General features: G+C 54.2%; 2 protein-coding genes across 6 annotated transcripts in view; one reads left to right on the forward strand and one right to left on the reverse strand.

Moving 5' to 3' along the window:
- Window positions 1-411: 411 nt before the first annotated feature.
- Window positions 412-10154, forward strand: CEBPG (CCAAT enhancer binding protein gamma). Of its 4 annotated transcripts, XM_082366549.1 has the most exons (4): window positions 415-642; window positions 1249-1436; window positions 6308-6416; window positions 6628-10154. In XM_082366549.1, exons 3-4 carry the CDS (start codon window positions 6392-6394, stop codon window positions 7164-7166), a joined length of 564 nt encoding a protein of 187 aa, XP_082222675.1. In that variant the 5' UTR covers window positions 415-642; window positions 1249-1436; window positions 6308-6391; the 3' UTR covers window positions 7167-10154. The 4 variants fall into 4 exon arrangements, with proteins under 4 accessions (XP_082222677.1, XP_082222675.1, XP_082222674.1 ...); XM_082366551.1 differs by lacking the exon at window positions 6308-6416 and having other exon boundaries at window positions 412-642; XM_082366548.1 differs by lacking the exon at window positions 1249-1436.
- A 3020-nt stretch (window positions 10155-13174) lies between these two features.
- The window catches only part of PEPD (peptidase D), a 114221-nt gene continuing 100714 nt past the window's right edge, over window positions 13175-26681 (reverse strand). For both annotated transcript variants that reach the window (XM_082366532.1, XM_082366533.1), the window contains exons 12-15: window positions 25638-25786; window positions 17692-17876; window positions 14150-14341; window positions 13175-13678 (exon numbers count right to left, since the gene is read on the reverse strand). In XM_082366532.1, coding sequence (XP_082222658.1) covers window positions 13541-13678; window positions 14150-14341; window positions 17692-17876; window positions 25638-25786 — 664 coding nt within the window. In that variant the 3' untranslated portion in view covers window positions 13175-13540. The remainder of the gene's footprint in view (window positions 13679-14149; window positions 14342-17691; window positions 17877-25637; window positions 25787-26681) is intronic.

Genomic DNA, 26681 nt, shown 5'->3' on the forward strand with positions numbered 1-26681 from the left:
GGGCACCCAGCGTCCCGGGAGGCGAGTCTGGTGGGCCGTTCCGGGAAAATGTCCCCGGGAGCGACTCCGAGGCGGGGCTCCCCGAAGACGTGGTGAAACCAAAACAGAAATCGATGGTTCAAAACATCACCTCAGCAAATTGTGTTTTCCAGAGACAGGTGTTGCCTTCACGAGGCTACGGTTCTCCAATGCCTCCAACTTTCACAGAACCTTTCTCGCAGCGGGTCGCATACCGCAGGGGTGCCGCCCCGCGCGCTAGGCCGGGGAACCCCGCTCGGTCGCTCCCACCGCCCCCGCCCGCCCCACCGCGCAGCGGGCAACGCCTCCGCCACGTGCCCGCCTCCAGCGGCCAGGCCGCCCGCGATTGGCTGGAGGCGCTGTCCGTCGCGGAGGGAGGGCGCGTCCCCCGCAAGCCGGCGCTCCCATTGGTTATGGCGGCGGCGGTCGCGGCCGCGCGCGCGGCCGCGGCGAGGAGGGGACGCCGGTGGCGCTGGCGGCGGCTGCGGAACGGGCGGAGGCTGCCGGTTTCGTAACCGTCGCTGCTCCTCGCCGACTCGCGGGCCGGGAGGCCTGGGTCGGGCCGCGCCGTGCGGGGCCGCTGGGAGTGGAGGCCGCTTGGGGGCGGGCGGGCTGGAGGCGCAGGTAAGGAGGCCGCGGGCGGGCTGAGGGAGGAGGAGGAGGCCGCGGCGCCGCCGGCCGCTCGCGTGGGCGCGGCCCCGGCCCGAGGAGACCCGGCCCGGCCCTGGGCGGCCGGCTTGCCGGGAAGGCCCCGCGCGGCCCGCGGCGCGGGCGGCGGCCCCGCGCGGCGTCTGATGCAACCTGCCGGCAACACCCGGCGGGGCCGCTGATCTCATCCTTGGCCCCGGCCCAGCGCCGCGGCGCCACCCGCAGACCCCCGCGCTCCCCCAGCGCCCCTGCTGCCGGCCCGGGACGGGATGCGAGCCGGGCTGTGCCCCCCTCCAGAACCCGGCCCTCTGTTTATGCAACGTGCAGTGTGACTAGCCAGGCTCGTATTGGCCCCTGGGGATAAAGGGTGTTCCCAGAATAGCAGAAGGTGGACGGTATCTTACTTCAGTGCCACCTGGGGTATTTCCTGCGCCTGCGAAACTGCTCGGTGTCGGGTAATCGAGAATCCTTTTTAGAAGTTAGTCGAGAAGTAGTCAGGGAAGGCGGTCGATTTTTAAATATGTGACTTTACACAAATAATATTGTGCTTCCTTATGGAGCTGTACTTTGAATATCCTTCAGGTGACTGTTGAACACAGGTTGGATGAACGTGCAGCAACCACGAGTTGACTAGAACAGAGAAGGGCAAAAAATGAAGTGCTTCGTTAGCATGCTTGGAGGGAACACAGTAAGGAAAATTGCCAGTAGAGGTGTCTAGATGGAGAGGATGGAAATGCATGTTTGAGGGGAAGGAGAATCTGTTCTTCCAAGTAAGCTCGTGTGTTTTTATTCTTCAGAAGGTTTAATTGCTGGGCTTTCCTCTGGTCTGAAGTTTGTGCTGTCATCTGGCGTCTTAAAATGTGTCCGTTTCAGAATGGTTTTAACCTTGGTGGGTTACACAAAAATTGGTAGTTCTCTCTTCCCAGTGTACACTCACTCAGTTGTATTCTTATTGGAAGAGATTGTCCTTTAATTCAGATAGGCTAGGCTGTGGGACGCTCAAAGAAACTTTTGAAATAAAATAGTATAAAGGTTTGCTTTACTAAGAAATTCTGCATCTACAAGCCCTTGACAGTTAAAAGTTAAAATCTGGTCAGCTGTTACTACTTGAGTAGTATTTGGGATAAGCTATTAAAGTTGATTCACTGTGTTGGAAAAACTTAGTGTAAACAAGGCTAAATAATTACAGGATGCTAGTGAGCTGAAGAATTTTTCAGTTCGAGTCCTGCTTCTGGTGGGCACACTTGGCAGATTCAGTCATTTTAATACCTCCCTGAAAAACATAGGTGGAAGCAAAACTTAATTTTTTTTCTCCCAGAATATCTTCTAAATTCTCAAGGTCACATCATGACTGTCAGCAAGGTTGTCTGATCTTGGACAGGTGGTTTCATCCCTTGGGATTTAAACAGCACCTCGTGAGTCCTAGGTAAAGATAAATAGGACCTCATGGGGCTGAATTTGGTCTTATGGCCTAAGATTGCCTCACCTGATCACAGAAATGGTAAACGCAGGTAGCCACAACTCCAGGTTTATTGTGTATTCTTGGGAGGGGGTGCTTCCATGGGCTCTTATACTGGTAGGTACATTGGTCGCCTGTCTTTTTGGCTTTCCAGACCTATCAGTTAAAAAAGGAAAAAAAAGAAGAGAAAAAAGAATTGAGCATGACTCCCTAATAGATGTATATTTATAAACAATGTGTGTGTATTAGTTTGTGTGTGTTGTTAATGGCACTAAAAGTAGAGTAAAAAGATGACATGAAAAAACAAAAGAACGTGCATTTTCTTCTCATACTCCAGTGGACCACTTGTGTACTCCCTGAAGGGATGTACCCTCCTTCATGGACCCCTGCTTTGGGTCATGAACCCAGCAGTGGCAAATAAATAGAAATCCTGCTCATTTGGGTGTTTGTTAACTTTGCTTACCTTCACTTCACTTGTGGTACAGAGTTGTCAGACCCTGGCAACATATGTCTAAGAACTTGAGGTTATGGAAAACATAACTGGGCAAAGTGGAAAATAAAGGTTCTCAACTGATACGAAGCAAAGACCAGACAAGAATGATGTTCACTGTATAGGCTGGGGGCTAGAAGTAGCAAATGTTTTTATTTTCCTGTATACCATTAAGAAAGACCAAGAACTTTAGGTGGTAAGACCATAATATCTTAGTAACAGTCTTGATTTAATTATGGTTGTTATAAGAGATTTTAATGCTAGAGAATCTCATTTTTATGTAAGACATTTGTAAAACTAAATGTTTTCTCTTAGCCTTTTGAGGCTGTATTCAACAAATATTTCTTGAGCACCACCGCTAGATGCTGGGCATATGGTGATAAAGACAGAGTCCTGTCTCTAGCTTAGTCTACAGGGAGGCACACTATCGAGCTGACATTGACCAAGAAACTGGGGGAACAAATTGGACAGAAGCACAAAGAAAAGAGAACGTGCAGACCATTTAGGGGACGGATAGTGGTTCAGTATTGAGGTGTGATGTGAAAGGGAGCAGGGGCTGGAGAGAGGGTTAACACCTTGGATTGATCTGTATGCTGGAGCCACAGACGACTTTTCAGTGAGCCGGCGTGACACACTCAGGTTTGAGTGTTAGATTGCTTTGGAGACAGTGGTTGGAGGGAACACTGCTAAAGCAGAGGAGGCTGTGCCCCTGAGAGATGATGTCAGCCTGAGGTAACTCTGTGGCATTGGGATGGAGACGGATACTAGAGGTGCGGTGTTTTGGGGGGGTGGGGGTGGGTAGAATTGTCAGATACCAGTGATTTGAACAGATTTGGAATAAGGGACAAACATCAGAATATTTTGGAGTGTAGACCTTCGTTGAGGAAATTGGAGTTAAAAATTTATTTGGTGGGGCAGGGGAGGAATATCTGGTTGTACACATGTGAAGAAAATGACAAGAGGGTTAGGAAAATCCTTGAGAGGTTTATTTTCCCAAGTGAAACTTGAGAAAATTTTGATTTTGTTTTACTCATTCTAACGTTTTGAGTTGTCACTGTGTCACTGATTTGAATGAACATTACTTGAATTAAGGAACTTGAATTTAAAAAATGTTACCCACTCAGTCCATCTTTCTTAAGGTCCATGGTTGATTTGTAACAGTGGCTCTCAAACTTCAGTGTCATCAGAATCACTTGGAGGGCCTGTTAAAACAAGATCGCCCAGCCCTGTTCCTACAGCTCCTGATTCCCAGGTCTGGGGCAGCCCGAGAACTTGCATTTCTAGCAAGGTGATGCTGCTGCTGCCGGTTCAGGGACCACACTTTGAGAACCACTGCTTTTCAGGTTTTCTCCTGCTTCCTGCTTGAATGATTCACAGCAAGGAAACAAGGTGCCACTCTGCTTCCTGGAGACTGAACTTTGGAATAGTATTTGTCCACATAGGAGCCAGACTTTCACTTAGGGTTGAATATCCAGATTTGAAATAAACTTATTTTCTTTTTGTGCATTGTAGGTGCTCAATAAATGTTTGTGGAAGAAACAAAAGCACAGATAACTGTGTAAACTGTAAAATATGTCACTTGTAGAGGCAGCTGTTTTGCTCAGTGTAAAAAACAAAATTGATAATATGTTTGGAGTTAAGTCTTAGACCACTTAGCTCTTTGACCCCCTTTCCTTAGTGGATAGCTCTTCACTTTAAGAGCTACTTTCTTGGCTTGTCTTCGGTTGGAGAACTTAAAAAACAAAAAAAATTGGAGTTCTTTTTATTATCTCCAAGTTGCCTTTTCTTACATTTTTACCAGTTTGATGATTACTCTTTGTTTTACAAGCCAAAGGACTCATTTTCAAAACCTTACCTACTGTGTTCAGCCTAGTACCTTGAGTCAGACTGAGGTAAAAGAGCCCTTCCCTGTTCCGGTATCTTTGAGAACAAAAATGGGCATGAACATCACTAAATTTGGAGGCTGTAATAAGAGTTTTTGGTGACTGAAGTTCGTGGTATATTGTCAAAGTCAGAAGGCATTTTACCACTTTACGTTCCTCATTTGCAGATGGGGAAATCGAGGCTCACAGAGGGAAGGGGTATGTCCAGAGTGAAATGGGGGAAGTCAGAGCCAAGACAAGAACTGACTTGGTTCCTGGTTTGTACTTCTTTGGATCATTGTTATCTCTGAGTTTATTAGAGAGTAGCTTTAAAGACTAAAAACCTAATTGACATATAAAAAATAAAAAAGATAAATAAGATGAACATAATCATGATTGTTGAGACGGTCCCAGGAGACATGTTAAATCAAACAAGTTCATAAAAATTGAGTAAACACTTTTCACTTCATACCAAATAGATAAGCAATGGTATAGATGGCCTTTAACACTATTAGTGGTAAGTGTAGCTCAAATTATACTGAACTGCCACTTTTTAACTGGAAGAAAAAATAGGCAACATGATAAATTATCAAGGGAAACGTGAAATATCCATTACTGAAGATAGACTTGGAGTAGATATCCATCATGGTTTGGAAGGAAGCTTTTGGTGTTTCCTTAGCACTGAAGTGAGAACAGATGACCGGCTAGCTCAGGGCTGCCTGTGTGGCTTGAAAAACAATGGAAAGTAATGATATATGGCCTTTTTAAAAGCAAAGATTTTTAAAAAGCAGACCAGTAAATGGTGTTTATACAGACATGCCTGGCTAAAGGTTTGGGTGAAGTTGCTGGTGTTTACGAACTGAGCTTTTCTTAAGAACTGTAAGGTGTACTCATTTGAGGCAGTTCATAATTCTGGCTGCAGGTTTTTTCCCACTGATGCAGTTTTAGCAGTTTTGTGAAAAGAGAACGGGGTAGTTTTATGGTTCCTAACACTGCTTTCTCAGTTTCCAAGAGTGCTGTGACTTCTTGGTGGGCATGGTTCACTCAGCTTTAGTCAGTTTGTCTTGAAGTGGCCTCATGATGATAGGATAGTCTGCTTTTGACACATCTTGAGGTAGTTGTAGCGAACTGGTTGAATTCATAGTAATGCAAATCTGACTAGTTCTGAAACTGTGACTTCATTTCTACGGGCAGCACTGCCGTAATGTTTCAGGATTGGCGTTTCCTCTGCGCTCCTTGAGCAGTGTCAAGTGGGTGCAGGCGCTGCAGCTGCTCTGGCTCTTGGTCCAGCCTGAGTCCCAGTGTTTGCACCTCCTTGGATGCATCATCAGGGCTTTTGTTTCTTTCCTTGTGGTTTTAGGCTGACTGTGTTTAGATGTGTTTACTAATTATGTCGAGAATTAAAAAAATACTGTTAGAAGCATGATGGGATGGGGAAGCAAATTGGGCATCTCAGAGCTCCTCAATCTGTGATCCAAGAAACTAACTTAAAAAAATCTCTGTAAACTACTCTCATTTGAGGTCATTAAAAGAAATAAAAACAAGCAAAAAACACCTTTTCAAAATATCCTGTAAAGATTCTTACGCTCCGGGAGAAAAGTCAAGTCCTTGATGACTCAGTCTCTGCTTATTAGAGTAAGTACCATGCAGAGATCGTAGTGCAGTGCGTCCTGATGAGCTCTGGAGACTGGGCTGGGCGCTCTGCTCCAGGCTTCTATTTTGACTTGAGCCAACAATTGAAACTTTTTCTCTCTTTTATTGCAGGTGTCTCTCCTATCATAATTGAACTCATTGTGTTTAAACCAAACATCTCACATTTCTCTCTTGCAGATTGCCAAGTGCTATTGGTTCATATGTGCTACCTAATTAGTGGTATTCTTTTGTTTTTCCTCCCATTTTTGATAACAAGCACAGATGGGCAGTACCCTCAGGGGTTCAGGTGGGTTGAATTTGGCCGTGTGGTGCGTCTGTATTAACTTACCTCTCTAAATTACATGACTTAGACTTCTGAAACATTGGAGCAGTTGGCAGTTGTCATAGACTTTTCTCAGCATAATCAATTAATACTGGCCTGCTATTAGGTACATGCAAGTTTAATCTTACTTGATCTTGTCATTTCAAATATTTAATGCAATTTATTTTTTAACTAGGTACATGTGAAGATTTCTTGGCAGATCAAACCATTGATCACCTTGTCCTCATTTCTACTTGTTCTGTGTTGACAAGGGAGCGTGCCCAAATGAGCAAGGTATCACAGCAGAACAGTACCCCGGGCGTGAATGGAATAAGTGTCATTCATACTCAGGCTCATGCCAGCGGCTTACAGCAGGTTCCTCAGCTGGTGCCCGCCGGCCCTGGGGGCGGAGGCAAAGCTTTGCCTCCAAGCAAGCAGAGCAAAAAGAGTTTGCCCATGGATCGCAACAGTGACGAGTATCGTCAGCGCAGAGAGAGGAACAACATGGCGGTGAAAAAGAGCCGGTTGAAAAGCAAGCAGAAAGCGCAGGATACGCTGCAGAGAGTGAATCAGCTCAAGGAAGAGAATGAACGGTTGGAAGCAAAAATTAAATTGCTGACTAAGGAATTAAGTGTACTGAAAGATTTATTTCTTGAGCATGCACACAACCTCGCAGATAATGTGCAACCCAGTAGCACTGAAAATACGACAAGTTCTGATAATGCAGGACAGTAGACCTCACCCCTTTCAAACGTCACAACTTGTGTCCTGAACGTTAAAGGTGTGACTACCTACACTACTCGTATCAGCGGCTGAATCTCCATTATTCAAAGATCCATTGAAGGTTGTTTTCTAGGATCAGCACTGAACAGTTGATTAGCTAAAGATGTTAGCCATATAATTTGAATATCTGGTTTTAAATGATAAGGATTTTTGTGGGGATAAAAAACATTTTTAAAGGTATATGGTAAAAAGAAAAAAATGCCCTGGAGCTTGATGTTCTTAATAAATCCTGACTTCCCAAGAAATGTTTCTTTTCTAGGTTGACAAAAGGAATGGGGAACTGGCAAGTCATGCAGAAGGGTCTTGGTTTTAATGGATATGGTTAATTGGATGAAAGAAAGTTGAATGCCATCTCTGTTCATCTATGTGTGACTTTTTTCTAAATTATGTATTAAAAATGCTTAGAGCTATAGAAACCAATCACTTTATAATTTGGAGTGATTTTATGTATAGCATAAACCTTGTTTTAGCATAATTAGTACCGTTTTCCCCAGCAAGTACAAGTTTTTGAATAGTGATGTCAGGTTAAGTAAAGAAACCCCATTACATTTTAAAGGCAGTATGCAGCCAACTGGCTTAAAAATATAAATAGCATTTAGTAAGCAAATAGGTTTTTTAAAAGTAAAAGCAAAGCATTTGGGATACCTTTGGGTTATTGCATTGGCATTATTTTGTTAAAATTAAAAAAACAACTCAGTGGTTTAGAGAAACTTATGTACCAAAATTTTAGTTTCTGCAGATGCTAGTAAAGTAAGCATTTTTTTTTTTAACATACCATTTGGACAGCCAAGTTAGTAAACAAAACGTCTTAACAGTTTATGGCCACACAGGTTACTGATTAGGATTTTGAATATTAATTTCAGCAGGTAGTTTCTCCTGTGTTCAAATACACTGCAGTGGGGCCGTGGTTTTTAAAAGCAAAAACTTCTTGTGAACGATCACTTGGTATTTGATCTTAAACAACTGATTATTAGAAAAATACGTCATCAACTCCATGCCATTTCCCAAAATAATAGTCTAAGAAAACTTGAAAGTGTAAGGTTTAACCTTTAATTTATTTCACTTAAACACATCGTTTTATATTGTTTTTGCGACATTTTCTAGTTAGTGGGCTGTTCTTCCAGACTTTTGTACCACTTTTCATTCATTTGTATGCATTTATGTCCCATAAATTATTTTAGCAAGAAAATACTGATAAAACTCAGGATATTGACATTTTTGTTAAGACTAAAAAGTGGCAGTCACTGAAGATGGAAATCTCTAGGGTCTGGCTTATATAAATGTTGGTAGTTTTGATTGTCCTTGTTGACTTTTTTTTAAGAACAATTCTAGCTCAAATTTGTGTTTTTCTCTTTTTTTGGTTTTTGTTTTTGGGTGACCTAGGCTGGTGACAAGAGACTGAGTCACATCAGATTAAAAAGTTACCAGGTATCTTATTTGAACATGGTCATTTTGGGCCACATTGTTGTTTCATACTAGGACCTGGGACAGTGTAACCAGGATGTAACTCCAGTTGCACCCTTGGGTTGGTGGAAGAGTGCTGTCTGTGCCCTTCTGGGCGGAAGAAGACATCACAGTGCCCTGCAACTCAGCAAAGCCATTATTAAAGGCCAAGAGTCCCTTCTGCATGTGACAAGAGCCCTGTATTGTTCCATGAGAGCAACTGTCCCAGGACGGTTAACTCCCTACAGATCCAGGAGACAGGATAGGGCTTCCTATTAGGGTCCAACATCGGTTTACTGTGGTTGGAGTATGGATCTACTTGTAGGCTGATAGATGTTTTAAATGACTAACTAGGAGATACCCACAGAATCCTACTGAATCTTTAATAGCACCTCATTGGAGATGCAGTTAGGTCACTTGAATCTTTAAGCACCTGTAAGAGGTGCTACAGACATTTTTAATCTCTTATTTACTAAACAATATCTTTCAGAAATGGTTGTCCCCATGGAATTTATTGTTACCAATTATATGAATTGACTTAACTATCTTGGAAAAGAAGCTTTAGGGAAATCATCAGGTATGTACTCAATTATTTCAACTAAGAAAATAAGATTGTACCTTTTGGAAAAATTCAAGCTTTCCTTTTACCTATGCAAATCAAAACTAGCACCAGCAGTCATGCTTAGAACAGAAATGTTAACCGTTGTCTTGACTATCTCACTGAAGTGTTTGGGAATGAAAGTTGTTAGTTGGATAGATTTATCAGTATAAAATGGAGGGAAACCAAGTACGGGGAATGGGTAAGTTTGGGAATTGTATATGACTTCTGTAACTTTTGTCCTGTAGGTTACATATGAACCATTAGGATATGATCTGCCTTTGCTGGCAGGTCTAGTGGTTTAGGAATTAGGCTTTAGTATAAATTTCTAGCTGCATGTGAGTCTTCCGGGATGGGTGTTTTCTGACAGGTCTTGGCTGCAGGTGGTGCGATCCAACAGTTCTTCCTGCTGTCCGGCCCCTTTTAGTTACTGGGATGTGAGCTCAGATACTTTGGACGTTCTTACCAAGAAGTAGTAAAATTTTAATAAAATATGACCAGATCTTTGAAATTCAGGTCACGAGTGTGAAATTCTCAAATTTACATAAAGAAGTAGAAGTATGTACAATTTAATGTTTGGTGTTACAACAAAGGAAATCGTAGCAGCTTTTGATGTTTCTTAATCCCCCTTAGAGGGCTTGAAACCTTGTACCTGAACAACCCAGTTAAAACACTCGAGTGTTTTTGATGCCTTAGAAATAGGAAAAAATTTTGTTTGACAAAAGCTAGGAAGGAAGAAAGTCCGTCCTATAGCTGTTAGATCTGCCTCTCAGGAAAAAGTACTTGTTCTTTGTGTTCCTGGCTTTCCTCAGTTTGTGAGATTACTCTATTTTTTTAAATATAATTTTATTTCTTTCAATGAATTTGAAATAAAAAAAAACTTTGGAATAATGACTGTATTTCATTGTGGGTTTCTTTATGTTAGATACCAAGAATGTAGTGCAAATGTTAACCAGCTCGGAGCAGCAGGCAGATGCCCTGCTGCCTTTCTGTTCCCAGCCCAGGGCAGGGGTGAGGTGGGCGTGGGGGCGGGCGGAGGCGCTGTCGTCCCAAGTCTAGACTTCCCTTAATGATAGGAACCTAGTTTTCTCTGAATTTAGAGTGCCTTTCCGTAATATTCTTTGTCCCCTAGTCTAATGTAGAAATGTATACCAGAATAGAAGAAGCAATAACTCGCATCCTGCTTAGACACCTGACGTCTCAGAGCGTGGTCTCCACCTATAGAGTGGTAGGAAATAAGTTCTGAGGCTTTGAGGTCGACGGAATGTCAAAGTAAGGCCTTTCCCCTAACAGTACAGTTTATATAGTATGCGTGTCGTCTTTGTTTACACGATGCCATAGGGTGTCTGTCGAAAGAAATTCATACATAAGAGTCTGAGAAGCTGATTTGAGTGTTTCAAGGGAAAGTGCCATAGATACTTGTCTTCTATGATCCTTCAGTTACTTTCATGTCGTGGGAAATAGATTTCTACTTATTGCATCTTAATGAAAATTGTAGTACAGTAATTATTTCTGTGGGTAATGTGTCCCATTTCATTTTTATGAATTAGCTGTAAGTTAAAATCCAATAACTTGTCAGGGAATTTTATATCGACATGATTGTGAGGGTGCTAGCTCTTTTTCAATAAAAGCACTTTAGACCTACTGCTCTTTGGTTGGCTGCCTGTGAGTATCTGAAGAGTTCATATGTATTTTACACGTACTCAAAGGAGAGCAGCAACCCTGAGTATCCTTTGACTGCAACATCCCACTCCTCCCAGAGCTGTAGACCTGAAGGTTATGCAGGGGTGTCCAGAGAACCGGGCTTGAGGCTGTCACACATCACACTTTTCTGCAGCCCAGGTACCGGAGTCTTGTTTCCTCTGAAGCAGCTGTTGGAGCCAGGTGCCTTTGTACATCACCACCTTTCAGTTCTGCCTCCTAAATGAATCTTGTGACGTTTGCTTCACCTCCCCTTCCCCACCTTCTGCAGAGCCATCACCCTCTTTTGCCTGGCTTCTGTCTCCCTGGACTGTTGCATGCTCTCCAGAACCTTCGTGGTTCCCCAGTGCACTCCGGGTGAGACCCAGTCTCCCTGGGATGTGGCTCTGTTTGCTCTCGCTGCCTTCATTCCCCTCCACTCTCCCGCATCACTTTGCTTTGGCTGCAGGGCTTTTCTCAGCACTTTTTAGCTCAGGGCCGGCTGCCTTAGGACAGCTCTTTACATCTGGAATGCTTCATCTCCTCTTGCTTTTTCACTTTCCTCCCTTCCTGTCTCAGCCCCCCTGGCTTTCTAGACAAGGTCAGTCCTGTTACTTTCCTTCTTGGCACGTTCTAATGTTTGAGGTGATCTATTTGTGCATGTTTGTTTAAGGGGAAGCCTCTCTCAGGAGACTCTGGGCTCTGAGAGCAGGGGTCATGTCTTTATGCCACATTGGCACATAGCAGATGCTCATTTCTTGAATGAATACCTAGATCTTTCCTGGGTTTTGGAAAAGCTTTTGGCACTGCATGGCTTTCTGGAAGGGTCTCTAATATATTTCTGAAGCTGTACAAACTTCTGCAGAAGTTGGAGACTTAGGAATTGGACCATTCTCTAGAACATGGGGCAGAGTAGGTGGCTACTGCGGTCCCCTGAGACCTGCACCTGCAAAGAATGCCTTTGACTCGCCTACCTGGGCCCAAGCAGCCAGTTCTGTCCCCAGTGTCCCTCTTGGACAAAGAGCATTTAGTTCCTGAGATTTCTCCTTGTTCTTTCCTATCGACTTCTTTGATAATCAAACATTTATATGAAATGGGCAGTTTTGGTATAAAACGTCTAAAGGAGAGGAAGGAGAAAGATGTGTGTGTGTTGTAGTTAACACAGCTAAACTAAGCTGTCCACTTAGAGTTCCAACCTAACTTTTAACTGGTTTTATCCTGGGGGTGGGGGAACCTGAAACCCTGTGCACTAGAGCATGGCTCACAGATACAGCTGGGGGAGAGAACGATTTGGCACTCTCAAACTTCTGACCCTCAGAAAGACGATCATTACTCAAACTGCTTAATACCACAGATAACTTACTTACGGAATATATCTGCACACCAGGAGGAAACCTTAAAAAATTGTTTGTAAATCAAAGAGGCAAGAAAAAGATAAATGGTGATTTGAAACTAATGCTGCTTTATTTTAATGTGGCCACATCACAAGCACTTTTGTGTTACTGCCATAGGAAGAAATCAATTTACTCAACTCTTCAGTGACTTCAGCGGTCTCTGGCTTGGGCTATAGAGTTTCCCCACCCTATTAAGGTTTCATCTCTGATGTCTGTCCTTCTCACCTGCCCTTCACCTTGGCTCGGATGAGAGCCAAGGATGAGAGAACCCTAGAATGGTGTGCAGAATTCTCGAAGCCCGCTGCAGGGGTGAGGGCGGTTCTGTGGGACCGTGGGAGAGGTGGGCAGGCAGAGGAAGGCCAGGTGTTCTGCCACTGGCAGGGACTGGGCCCAGGTGGCCCTGGATGGCTGTACAGCCTCAGAGTGGAGTTCGGCCAGTGGGCTTCCACTTAGGGGAGACAAATGGACTCAGCAGACGTGGAAGGAGCCAGAAAGCTCACCTTTGCCATGGTGCTGCCTTAGGCGGCAGTGTCTCTCAAACAGATGCTGGCTTTGCTAGCCTGTCCCGCACGAGAAGGAAATCACAGACAAGGAATCTGCGAGTCTCATGTTGTCGATAACTGTACCTTAAGCGCTGCGTAATTCTGCCCCCCTTCGGAAATCCAGCTTTGAGGCAGTAACCGTACCAAAAAGGCTTCCTACTCTACGGCCCCCTTCACGTGGGCAGAGGCCCAGCCCCACCTATGCCCAGACTCCTGGGTCTCTGCAGGGCCAGTTTCCAGGTCTAACCCTGCAGTGCTCACCTGCAAAGGGACAAAGAATAGAGAGGGAGCCGGGCACAAAGGTCCATTTTAGGAAATCTTTTATTGCAAATTCCATTCTGTGTATTGATTTTGAGAGAAAATACGAGGACGGCATCTTTCCTGAGCAGCATACAAATGATGGCAAGATACACATTTAGTTGCTAGTGAAGAACAGGATTATTCAAAACAACGGGATAATTGAAAATTAGCATTTTAAAAGCCGCTGTCATTCAAGCAAAGTAAAAACAGATTAAGGGTGTGATCCCACAGAAGGTTAATAAAAAAGTTTCTCCCTGGGAAACAGCATATTTGGTGTGATCAAACGCCGATGCCGCATGTGATTTCTGAGCAGCACCGCTGGGGGCCAACCGTCAGGCCGCCGTCCATGAAGTGCGCTTGCTGGTGGCTCTACTTTGGGCCAGAGAAGGGAGCGAAGGCCTTGTCACGGCCTGCCATGCATTCTTCAACCTCTTCCACTGTGCGGGGCACACAGGTCAGCAGCTCCATGCCACTGTCAGTCACCACGACGTCCTCCTCGATCCGGACCTGGTCAGACCGACGGACGCTCGTTATTTCTGAGCTGGCCTCACACGCTAAGTTTGAGGGTCGGGCCCGACGGCTCCAGGCTGAGCCCCGCCGAGTGGGAAGAGCCCTTTCTGAGGAGTGGTCAGTACTGCCGGGGGCGGGGGGCTGGCCTCAAAGGCCTCTGTGGGCAGCTGCTGGGAAGAAGGCGCCTCCCACAGGGACCTGCTCGTGCCACCTGCCCACCCTGGCCTTGCCCCTTGCCCGGTGGCCGGGAGCCCCTGGAGTGGGCAGGGGTTTTGTAGGAATCTGAGTCGCTTGTGTTGAGGGCTGAGGCTCCTGTCTGGTGACAGACCATGAGAAAGGGCGGGCCAGGTCCCTCTCAAGTGAGGAAGTCAAGACTGTGCCTCCTGTCCTGGAGGACAAAGAGGTGACACGCAGCAGTTGGAGGGGGGCCGTTCTGGGAGCAAGGACGCGGGGCCCACCAGCACTCACCCCGCCAAAACCACGGAAGCGTTGCAGGACCTCGGGGTTAAAGAAGCAGGCGCGGGCCGGGTCAGCCAGGGCCTCGTCCAGGAGGTGGTCAATGAAGTAGATGCCGGGCTCCACAGTGAGCACCATGCCCGGCTCCAGGTGCCGAGCGGTGCGCAGGTGCCGCAGGCCGGGCTCGTCCATCCGGTCCATGCCCTGGGGGAGAGGACAGTGAGGGGGCTCCAGGAGGGCGCAGCCCCAGCCCAGGGCCACCGCATCGGCGGGAGGAAGATGGAAACAGGTGAGCGCGCAGGGCACCCGCCCCTGCCCGTGCAGGCGTCTACACGTGGGGCCTGACTCGGGCCCCGGGCCCCATGGGTCCCCCTGGAGCTGCAGGAGGCTGTGACCATGGGGGTCTCCAGCCCAGACTCAGCCTTGCTGTGCTGTCCACGGCACTCCAGATAAAACCCTCCGCTCTCCACACGCTCCCCTAGATTTCTCACGTCCCTGCCCCTGCTTCTCCTCGGAACCATGCCCCGTGGATGCCCGTGCGCACACACCCAGGGCAAGCTGCCCCTGCTGGCCCATGGGGCTGGCTGGGGGTCCGGCTGCCTCACCCAGGCCCTATCCCCGCGAGGGGAACAGTAGAAGCCAAACTTGCGAAGCTTTTAAGAAGGCTTGCGGGGCCTCCCAGGCTGCGTGCTTTCTTCTAGGCAGCTCAAGTGGAAACCAGCCCCAGAAGTGCTGGACCTGGTTCCCCCCACAAGCCAAGTCCCAGGTTTTCCACGTGGCCTTCCAGGAGGAGGAACAGGTGCTGTTGGCAGGACGGGCTGTCAGTACGAGCTCTGGCTCGTGTGTGCACAAACGCACGCTCACCCCATGTGCATGGCCTGGGGGTGTGGCCCCCAAGAAGCGCACGTGGGCGGCTCCACACCATGCCCGTGTGCTGGACCCCCACTGAGCCATGGTGACCGGCTCTCAGCCCCGCAGGGGCACCAGCCCCCTCCCCTGCCAACACTCACATGGGCGTGGCCAACGGGGCCATGAGGGCAGGTGGTACCTAGGACACTTGCAGAAATTTCCCTGCCTTCCCCAGGTCCCAGAGGAACCCATCCATCCCTTGGCCAAGGCCTGTGAGCGAGCGGGGCAGCAAGCAAGCCTTCTGGTCGGGCTCTGAGCTTGCCCTGCCCCGCTCGCAGCTCTCCCCTGGAAGCCCAGATGTTGGAGATGGAGCTGTCATTTCTGACTGTTTGGGGGCCAAGAACATCAGACTTCAATTAGTGGTTCATGTAAGGTAACCAGAAACGGGCTGGCTCAGCCTCCATCCACGGCTGGGCACAGCAGGGAAGGCTGTGAGCGTGATTCCATGAGGGCGGGGACAGCGGGGCGTGTAGAAACTGGTACACGCAGCCGCCCTGACCTGGTGTGAGTCAGGCTGGGACGGAGGTGATGAGGGGACACCAAGGCCCTGTGACCCCTGATGGGTCATGCTCTTGGGCCCAGACGCCTGTCTGGTGTGGTACCCGACCCCAAAGCACTATGTGCCTGGAGGAGCTAGGCAGGAGGGCAGGGGACCTAGAAGGGCACAGTCTGGGATGACAGTCCCTGTGCTCAGGTGGGAGGTGCTGGTGGGGCGGGGCGGGGCCCTGTCTCCTGCCATCTGAAGCCCGTGCCTGCCCCTGGGCAGCCCCTCCCGTCCCTTCCCTTCATGCTACCCCCCAGGTGCCGTCCCCTTCTCTCTACTCCAAGGTTGTCAAAGCCAGGGGCCTGGCAGAGGCAGAGACTGACAAGGTCTCCCTGACCTCCTTGGTCACCGTGGGCCCCCGCTGCCCCAGAGCTGTGTGCCGAGGTTGGAGGGTTTGCTCCAACTTGTACAGACAGCCTTCCCTCCGGAAGATTTCAGGACCACGACTCAGACTGGGGGTGAGGGGAGAATGGAAGGGATCCCATGGGGCATAGGAGAATGTGCGTGCCCCAGCCCACTGACCATGACCCCCGCCCCCCTTCAGAGCGCTAGCTCTCGGGAGTCTGCCCTACGGGGCCCACCAAGAACGGCCAGATCAGGGCTGGGAGAAGGATGGAGGCCGAGCTGAGTGGGGAGAAGACCCCAAGAAGGGGAGCAGCCGAGCGCCCAGCCCCTCGGGCCCGGGGACTTCAGCCTTGTTGGGGCTCAGGGGCCCCTGCCCATGCCGGGTCCACGCTGGCTTCTGCCTGGGCTCAGGGCTCGACGGGGCCTCAACTTTACTGGGCTCCGGGCAGAAGAGACCCAGATGTGTCTATAGGCCTGAAATAAAACAAATGACTTTTATAGGAAAAGCCATATTTTTTCCACAATGTTTATCTGTCAGAAGAATAGACTCTGAGCACAAAGGACTGCTTACTGGAAAAGATGAAAACAGTTTGCTGCCAATTTTCTCTGGTGGAAAAAAAGTGCTTTGGAGACTAATGAATAACGAACCTCAGTTAACAATGTCTGGAAGGCCCAGCTCTTGGCTCCCCGCGCACAATGTGATGGATAGAAATTAGGAAATTAAAACTGATTTTGTTTCTCCAAATTTAACTGTTTACACTTGAGGAAAAAATAATTGAATAATAATGCTTCTCTTGAGCAACTCCGCGCCCCCCCCACCCCCCAAATATCGTTCTTAGAGCTTTCAAAATACCCTGCAGCTAAGAGGCCAAGCCCAGTCTTGGCTAACTGGCTGGTGGGCCCCAGGGCGTGCACCGATTGCATAATCCACCCCCTGCACTGCGGGCACCAGGCCAGACGGCAGGGCCGGGCTCACCCACACCCACGGGCCCGGGAGGCTGCAGCCACCTGCCCCGCAAGGCTTCGGCAGGGCCTCCCGAAGCCACAAGCACCGTCTGGTTGGTCCTTTCAAGGGTCGGTCAGTAGGAGGGGGAGGGGAAAGCCTGGCCTGGAGACACCCACACAAGCCTTCCTCCCCTGCCAAGGGTACCTCCTAGAGACAAGGAGGCCAGCAGAGCGTGCTGGCCCAGGGGCCTGGGGGGCAGAGGTTGCACCAGGGAGGAAGCAGGAGTAGGACCTGTGAGGGGCGCCGGGCTCAGCTGGTCCCAGGAGGGACCGGGGCCAGCCACCAGCTGGTGGAGCCTCATCACTCCTGTCTGAATGAAGCCAGAGGCATGAGGACATGACGGGTGCAGTGCCAGCCCCATCACTAAGACCCAGCTTTGCGGCTCCCGCTGCCCTGTGGGGACCCCGTGCACTGCACACGGACCGTCTACCACCTTTCAGGGCAGGCGCTGCCCCCAGCGCACAGCCCGGGGCTCTGTGCAGAGCACGCCCATCCCACACCAGGCCCTGTGGAGGCAGCCACCGGGGAGGCGTTGGGCACGGGGGGCATCAGGGCAGCGACCTGGGCCAGGACCAACCAACGGGTGAAGGGGGAGGAGGGGCAGCGGGCCTTGCCGGGACCCCATTCCTCCTCACCCTGCCTGTCCCACTACACCCCCGCCGTCTCCCAGAGCCCCGGCCCAGCCCAGGGAGGGCCAAGCCCAGCTACGGCTCACAGGCAGGCCACTCGGGCTGACGCGCCCACACTGACCTCGGGGTAGCCTCCCACGTCATGCACATCGATGCCCATGAAGTGGCCGAGCCCGTGAGGCATGAACACGGCCCCCAGGTGGGCCTGGACCATGGCGTCCACGCTGCCGGTCAGGACGCCGATGCGGGTCAGCTCCTCCAGATGGATGCGGTCGGCCAGGCGGTGCATGTCGGGCCACCAGACGCCTGTGGCTCAGAAGGAGGTTGCAGTGAGCTGCGGAGTCTGGCAGCCTGGCCAGGGCTTCCCCGGGCAAGGTTTCAGGGGACACACGACGCCCTCGCACTGGCTGACGCCAGAGGGCCTGAGGTGAGGGGCAAGAGTGACGTGTCCCGGGCAGCCCTCCATGCAGGGCTTTCCCAGCACAGCTCTGGACTTGAGGTCATTCTTCTCTCTCCACTGTGCCCTCAGGGGCAGGCTCCTGTCGCCCACGGTCACCACAGGGGCCCAGCCCATGTCGTGTCTGCTCCTGGGGCCAGGGGAGCCCAGTAAGGTCCTTGGCATCAGGAGGAGAAAAGCGTTATGTCCCCAAGAGCGGACGTGGGGCGGCCTCAGTGAGCCCCAGACTGAGGCTCAGGTCCAAACGTTGCCTCAGCGCCTCAGGCTGGGGGTAGGGGGCGTCCCTGCACACCCCCGCATGGGACTGAGTCATCCCTGGAGGCTCTGTGGGGAGCAAAGGTTTCTGGGGTGAAAGTGCAGCTGGCACTACCTCATGGGCAAACCGGCAGGGGTCTGTGACCCTGCCTGCTACAAGCGCTAGGTGACCATCTCCTTGGCAGCCCAGATGTCCAAGCCCCAGGCTGCTAATCAAACTCATCTTTGCCCCATCCTTCTGGGACAAAGGTCACCGTGGAGAGTATCCCCAGTAACCAACTTTCGAGGAGGGCAGGCTGTGCAGAGCTCAGGGGCTCAGCCCTGCCTGGCGCCCAGGGAGGTCCTTAGGGGCTGGAGCCTAGGGCCCTCAGGGAGTCGCCTCAAAGAGCCTCGGCCGTCACTGGCGCACGGCCGCCTTGGCCACTGGGCTCCACGGAGTCCCCACCTTCAGCCTCACTCGAGGGCGCTGGGTGCTCAGCCTAAGCACCAGACAAGGCCTTAGGCTGGCAAAACCCCCCGCCCCGTCCTACGAGGGTGGAGTTGGGGGCAGGCCATGTGCCGGCCGAGGCTAGCTGCCCCAGGACACTCAGGGCCAGGTGGATAGGGTGGGACCGGCACCCAGAGAGGGTGGCCAGTGCCGGTCCCTGCAGCCCCCTCCATGTGGGGAGTAACCCTGGCTCCCAAGGGGCCTCCCAGCCATGCCCTGATGATCACGGGAGCACTGGGACCCCACACCCTGAGGGGCCTTGTTGGACCCTGCGCTGGTGAGGGTTAGGCCACCAGGGTCTGAACCTCTGTGGCTGGCAGAGGGCAGATGATGGGCCCAAGGGGTAAAAAGAGATGAGAGCCCATCCCTGGGACACATACCCTCCCCTCGCAGATGCTCTTGCTGGGCACCACGTGGGGGCCCCTTGCCTGCCAGAGACAGTGGGCCCACGGCTGGGGTCTCGGGCTGGCTGGAGGCCCAGGGCTGATCCAACGTCCCGGATCCCCAGGGTCCAGGCTCTGAGCAGGTGGTGCTGCGCCCTGGCCAGTTCACAGGAGAGTGGCCAGCCCCCGGCCCAAGGTGCAGGGAGGCCAAGGGTGGAGGAAGCCCAGTCCTGTCCCGAGGCTCAGCCCCCTTGGAATCCAGCCCCTGAGTCCAGCCCCGTTCTACCTGCCCGGGCCCACCACATGGGGGTGGCATCCTGGGGTCTGGAGTCTGGCTGTAACCACGTCAGCGTGGGGGGCCAGGTTTGCACCCCTGAGGGTGGAGCCGGCACGGGGGGCTTTTCTCTGATGGTCTGGCACCCTGAAATGGAGACCTGGGTAACCGGGTCCCACCTTGGCTGCTCACCTGCCTTGTGACCTGGCCAAGCCTTCACCTCCGTGAGCCTCAGACGCCTCCTTTGTCAAACAGGGCCACAACGCTGGCCCCAGAAAGCTGGCTGTAGAGGCTCTGGCATCTACTGGGGGACCAGCTCACTAATCCCCCCAAAACTGTCATTAGCCACTTGTGGCCAGCCAGACCCTGGGTTGGACACTTGACAGTTCTCTGTGTTCCTGGGGCACAAGCCAAGCCTGCCCCAGCCTCGGCCGCCGCTCTTTTTCTAACACCGACCCACCCACCTCGACCTCCTTGGGTCAGGCCACCTGTGTTCCAGAAGCACAATGAGGTCTCTGCACGTCAGACCCTTTCCAGACCCGGCTGGCCTGTGACTCCTCATCCTCGAGGTCTCAGCGGAAACGTCAGCCCCTCCTGGGGTGACACCCCCCCACCCCACCCCCGCCATCGTTCTCTCTCTGCTGTCCTGGCTACTTCTCTCCGTGCACCTTGTTCCTGTCCAGCACGTGTGCTTCCTTGCTTCTAGGGTCTCTCCACCAGAAGGGCGGCTGCCTCCCCCGGGCACACCAGGGCCCGGCGGAGCGGGTGCCGGTTCAGGGCTGAGTGTGTAGCACACTTTTTTCTAAGGTCTGGTCTGCTCCCGCCTGGGGCTCTGGGCCTAAAAGAGCCCCCTAACAGCCCAGCGAGCTCGGCTCCTGTCACTCAGCCTGGCCCCTGGGACTGAGGAAGGGCCGATGCCCCAACCCCAGGGCAGCTCCATCTCTCTTGGGCAGGGCCTTTTCCGGTGGCCAAGAGAGAGGCCCGGGAAGCAGTCTGACTTCAAACCTGGCTAACTTCCACGGCGGGGCTGCGGTCTCGGCCCAGCCGCAGCAGAGGGTGGGAACCAGGTATAAATCAAGCTCCGTGCTGGCAGCTCGGCTCTCCTCCTGTCCTCGTGGCCCCTTGTGGGGGCCGGACGTGCAGGCCCCAGCGGTCCCCACGGCGCCTCTAGTCTTCCTTGCCTGCGTGCCCTTGGGGAAGGCCTTGCACACAGCTCTCTTGGCCGGGAGTGGGAGTTTCTGCCTGCGTGTGGTTAGGGTTGTGACAGTGATTAAACCTCCAGCAACTTGGCCCCAGCGTCTGGCCCGGATGGTGGTTACGACACCCACGGCCAGGGCAGGGGCCCCTGAAGTGTGTGGAGGTTACTGTCCTAGGGCTAGGCTGGAGGGGTGGGCACAGGCCAGAGGGCCTCCCTGCCCCCCTAACGCCCCAACGCCCGGGCTCCTCAGCCTCTGCAGCCCGCGGGCACCTCTGAGCCCACATGCCCGGCCAGGGGCACCGGCAGTCCCCCAAGCCTGCTCCTACTGGGGATGCCACACCAGGGATCACACTGTCTGCAGAGACTGGGTGTCATCTGCCTGCCCACCCTCCCACCTCCAGCAAGCACCAAGTCTCGTCCCGTCTTCCCGAAACGTCTCCTGAACCCGGTGCCTCTGTGGGCCCTCACCTCTCCTGGACCCCTGCCTGGCTCCTCCCCAGTCCTCGCAATGCCTCACCCCCGCTGCAGCCTGCACAAGGCCGGGACACCAGGACATCTCTTTAGAACATGGATCAGACCATGCCAGTCCCCCGCCGCCCGCCACCGAGGACAGAGCCCCGAGCTCCTCGGCCCGGCTTCCCACTCCAGCCTCACCCTCACCCACTCCTGAGTGCTGGTGCCCCCGTGCCTTCCACCTGCTGTTCCCTCAGCTGGGACCACCCCACTCCAGGGCCCTCGCCTTCCCAGTCTCACTCCCGTTCCTCCTATGGGCCTTTGTGTTGAGGCTTTCTCCAGGAAGCCCTCTCTGACTGCCCCTTCCCATGCTGCCAGAGCTAAGCACACGGGCACAGCCATGGCAGGTCGTGGCCTCTGAACCCTGAGAAGGCGGGGCCTATGCCCTGCTCCGAGGCTGGTAACCGTTTGGCCTGACCGGGAGCCCCTGCCTCCCTCGTGGCTCTCTTGCAGCCAGTGCAGTGACCTCACGGGCCCAGGATTCAGGTGTGCCCCCCGCCCCGCTCCTCTGTGCACTCAGACCCCCGGGTGGCAGGGCGGCATCTGGGTGTGCGCCGCATCACCTGCCTTTTGGCTCAGAGGGACCAGAGTCCCAGTGCCCAGGCCCCACTGTGTATCCAGAGCAGCCCCAAGTCACTGGCTGGTCTTCTGTGCCCACCTGGCCCCCCTCCGACCACACCTTCCGCTGCTGGGCGCGGAGCCTGCTGGGCCTGCCGCCTGGGCCGGCCCCTTGGAGCCTCGCTCGGCAGCATCCATCACCGGCTTGAGGCCTCCTGCCCAGAGCGTGACAGCCCGGGGGCTCGAGGGCCCTGAGCCGAGCTGGAAGGCAGCAGAGGGCCCCTTGAGCTACATCCTCACAGCCCCATCCAGACAAAGAGCTCACTTCATTTGAAGACAATGGCCCTCGGGGGATGATAGCGCGCCAGGCCCTGGGGGTGCAGGAGGGCAGGCCCCACGGGCTGCAGGGAACCTTCTGGCAGGCCGCACTGGCGCAGGGCTGAGGCCTTCCAGACCGCCCCACCACACGGCCCTGCCTGCTGCCAGGACCTCTGGGGACCCACTCACCCTGCAGAAGGACAGGGGCAGCACGCGCCCGGGCTGCAGGCGCCTCGATGCTGAGCTAAGCGTGGCTGCCTCACGTGGTCTCCGCGTGGTCCCTCCCCGCCCTCCCTGGCGGAGAGGCCAGGGAGGGCGGGGACTCACTCACTGCCCTTCGGCCAGCAAGGGAGCCTCTCAGGCCAGAGCGGGGACACAGGGCCCTCACCAAACACAGCCCTCCCTGTCCTGGCTTCTGCCAGAGGGCGCTCACGATCTGGATGGCGCGCTCTCCCAGCACCTCTGTCTGCCAGAGCCCTGCGTTCCGCACCAGCTCTGAGGCGCAAAGCCTGAAGGGAGTCCTGCCGCTGCAGCCCCTGCCCCCGCCAGGGAGTGAGGCAGAGCAGGCAAAGGCGCCCTGACCCTGGGAGTCTGCAGAAGTGCCCCGCCCTGCACCTGCGGCCAGCTCAGACACCGGCTCTGGCCCCAGCCTTCCCCACAGTGTCTCCTCCCCTCATGCGGGCCGGGGGCGGGGGGGTCCCATCAGCAAGCTCCTGGGTGCCCGCAGAGACAGGGGGGCGTGGCCGCTGCCCTGACACGGAAGCCTTGGAGAGCTTCGACTGCACCCGGCCAGAAGCCGGCACGTGGCCACCGCATCCCCTCCCGCGGGGCAGATGAGGGTGGCGTGCTCCCAGGTGCGGCAGCTGCCTGGCCTGCCCCTGCCACCTCGTGCGGCCCCCCTGAGTGAGCTCAGCCCTCCTTTCCTGGCTGTCTCTGAGTGGCAGTGAGGGACGCTCCCCCTCTGACCCCAGGCCTGCTTTCCTCAATCCCGGGGCAGTAGGCCAGGATCCGTGTACGCTCCAAGCACTGATCCCTGCCTCTCCTCTGGGCATCTTGCTGTGACCCCGGCCGCCTTTATTTACTCTTCCCTGGAAGGCTCAGGAAGCAGTCACGCAGTCTCAGTGGGTGTTTATCTTGGCCCAGGAGCCAAACCCACAAACCCGGGGCATTTCCGCTAGGATAGGGCACGGGGCTGACCTGGCCACGGCCTCTGAGCTGCCTGTGGGGAGGCGACCTGCCCCGACATGAGAGCAGCTCTGTGGGCAGGACCCCCATCCCGCCCGCCCTGCACCGCATGCGGCCCCTGGGGAACTGTGTGTCACAATCCTGAAGCACGGGGTGTGGGCCGGGGGAGCTCTGCAGGGGCTCTGCTTCATCCCCCCCCCCCCCCCACCGCCGACAAGAGAACTTCGAGGCCCCACTGTGCGCCGGGGGAGGCCTGCCTCCGTCTGCCGGGACCAGCTCAGCTGAGCCCAGCCTGGCCGGGCCTGAAGCCTTATAACTGCCCCTGAAGTGACCTGGCCAGGCAGCCCCATGGTACCTCAGTGCCAGGACCACGCACCAGGCCCTTTTAGTGCAATGTGTGGCCCCGGGGACCTGCCCGTGGGCCCGGCCACCTTCTGGGCAGAGTTGGGGTTGCTTGATTGGCCGACTGAGCTGGCCGGGACACCAGCTGGGGAGGCGCCACCTAGGTCGTGCCCAGGCCGCAGCAGGTTTTCCTGTGGGTGGATGGGGTCAGCCAGGCCTTGGCCGCCACCCCTGTCTCAGCACGAGGATGGGGCTAAGCCATGACAGGGACATGAAGCCTGGAGCTCCAAGGTGAGTGAAGAGCCCCAGGGGAGACACTGTCCCTCCAAATCCCTACCTGCCCGACATCCCGCCAACCTTCCCCCACCACCACCACCATATGCCTTGGCTCACTCTGCCTGCCCCTTTGTCTCCAGCGTGGAATGCGGTAGCAGCCCTCCATCCTTCTGTACCGCGGCCCTGCGCCAGGCTCGGGTCCACACAGGCCCACGCCACGCTCCCAGAGGGACCCACCATGGGGCGTGGGTGCACAGGGGTCACGGGGCTCACCCAGAGGAGCGCCCACCTCGGGGGCCAGGCACCTCCACCCACTCTCACTGGCCCAAACCTTTTGCTACATCCAGAACGTTTATCACTTAAATGACCGATGTTCAAAGCTGAGCAGAACCGTCTATTCCTTCTCTCCCTGGGGTAAAGCGAGGGTGTCAAAGGAGGGGGAGGAGGAGATGTCCCTCGCTCGGGGTGACTGCCCCACACAGGCCGGGTTTTACAGGAAACAGGTCACACATTCTGAGGTTTAAAGGTCAAAAAGTACAAAAAGGCTCCTGGTGAACACTCTCCCTTCTCCCCACGCCCCACCCTGTCTGTCTGGTTCCCTTCCTGCACCTCTTCTGTGGATTTCCAAGCACATGTGGACCCACGTTCTCGCCGTCCTCTGTTTTTCACAAAAGGGGGTCCCCTGGCCACCCCCTCCTGCACTTCTGTGTCTTCATGCAACGGCCTGTCCTGGAGGTGTCCGTATTAATTCCTACCTAGAGGGAGCTGCTGCTGTTTAAACACAGTTACAGCACAAGATGCTGTTTTCTTCCCCAGCCGCTAAACCAGGCAAGTCTCGTTGACACCGTCACCCGGCAGGAGCTTAGCTTTGAGGTTTCCTTCCTTGTCTCCTTTCTGGGGTGTATCTGAGTTCCTCATCCTTGGAATCATCTGGTCACCAAGCTCTGCTCCCTCTGGACACAGGGTGCGGGCCCATCACCCCTCCAGGGCTCCCTGGCCTCTGGTGGGCCCCAGTGCTGGATGGGGGCATCCACAAAGCCCTGCTGACAATTTGCCTCCCCTGAAGGGGGCAGCTGCAGAGGACCCCTCACGATCAGCACCCGGCCCGCAACAACCGGCCACGGGGCCGCGGAGGCCAAGAACCGAGCCATCAGATTCTGGGCCTGAAAAGGGCCACACACTGGGGCCTTACAGTCTGGGGGCTCAGGATCTTTTCCTCTTTTTCTCTTTGTGAAAAAAAAAAGCTCCATGGAGGGATACAAATCTGACTGCCACAGTCCCCGATTTCAGCATGAACTCAGAGCCCAGCCTCCAAGGCCCATCACACCAGGTGCTCAGATGGCTCCGCAGCCTCCTCTCACCATCCCCCAAATACCGGAGAGACATTCGGCTCCCGCCAACCCAGCCACAGCCGGCAGCCCCGAACGAGGCTGCTCCACGTGCAACCAGAGGCCAGTGTCCAAGCTGCCAAGCCCTCTCTGGAACAGACTCTGCTTTGGGACAGGGCAGAGGACACGCTGACATCCCAGTGGCCAGTGTGGAAAGGAAGATGTGCAGGTGGAGGTCGGATGGGATGTGGGGTGACCTTGGGCTGAGCTCCCCGATCCCCAGCTCTGTCCCTGCTTGGTGGTCAGACCCCTTTCCCAGGAAATGGACGCCGGGGACCCGCTAGCATCTGGAGCCTTGCTGGCTGAGCATGAGAGGGGGCGACGGAATCAGGTCGCAGAGTGTGGGACCTGCTCCTCCGAGGTGCCCTGCCACCTGGCCATCTGCATCCCCACGCCAGGTGGTCCTCCCCGCAGGCCCCGCCCCTGCCCTCACCTGGCTTCATGGTGTTCATGACGGCCCGGGAGCTCCGCAGCACCGCCTCATAGATGGCCTTCTGGTCCAGGGTGAACTTGCCGTTGGCGGGAAAGGAGCACGTGATGTCCGAAGCGAAGCAGTAATACTCACCGCCCATGTCGAACACGCTGCAGGGAGAGTGGGGCATGAGGCCAGGGGTACACTCAGGGGCACCCGTCCCCTCCAACCACACTTCCCTCCCACCTGGCGCTCCAGGCCGCTGAGCCCGAGCCTTCTTGCAACGTGGCCGGTGCAGGCAGCAGCTTGGGGCCCTCCGACCCTGCTGTCTCCTCACGGTACACGAGCGGCCAAGGAACCACGGGGCGTCCCAGGAGACCTCCGACTCCAGAGCAGGAAGGTTAGGGGGAGTGGGGCTGCCCACACACCTCCCCTCCACGGCCTCCGCTGGCCAGGCCTCTGGATGCCCAGCTGTGGGGAGGGGGAGGGGCGGAGATGTCCTCAGGCCCCCGCCTGCCACCTGGCCTCCACAAGGGCATTCTGACAGACCCTCCCGGGGCCACCCAGCACCCAGCATGGGGCACAGCTGCAGCCCACGAGGCAATGCTCATGGGAGCTGGACGGGTCCTTGGGACAGATGCACCTGCCTGACAGAAGACGTGGGCTGAGCCGCAGCGCCTGCTTCTTGCAGGCCCCAGTGTCCCAGTGAAAACCCAGCCGACAGCTCTGCTCCAGCTCTGGGGTCCCCTTGGCCAGGGAAGCACGGCCCTCTCCCCACTGGGGTGGGACACGTGTGCTCTGCCAGGGCCCGGCGGGCCAAGTCCCCGACTCGGGGGCCATCTGGCCCCCAGCATCTCCAGGTGACAGGGTGGAGACCAGGAGGCACAGAAGGCGGGAGTAGAGAGGGGGAGGAAAGAAGAAGCCGGAGCTGGGAGCACGAGCCAGCAGAGGCAGGACGGTGCTGGGACAGGCAGGCAGGCTGCTGAGTCAGGAGGACAGGCCAGCTGAGCCTGCCCTCCGGACACCCCGTGACAGGGCCCCGGTGCAGCAGGGCTGGGAGGGAGT

The sequence above is a fragment of the Balaenoptera borealis genome (genome assembly GCF_965194805.1).
Source record: "Balaenoptera borealis genome assembly, chromosome: 19".
Classification (NCBI taxonomy): domain Eukaryota; kingdom Metazoa; phylum Chordata; class Mammalia; order Artiodactyla; family Balaenopteridae; genus Balaenoptera; species Balaenoptera borealis.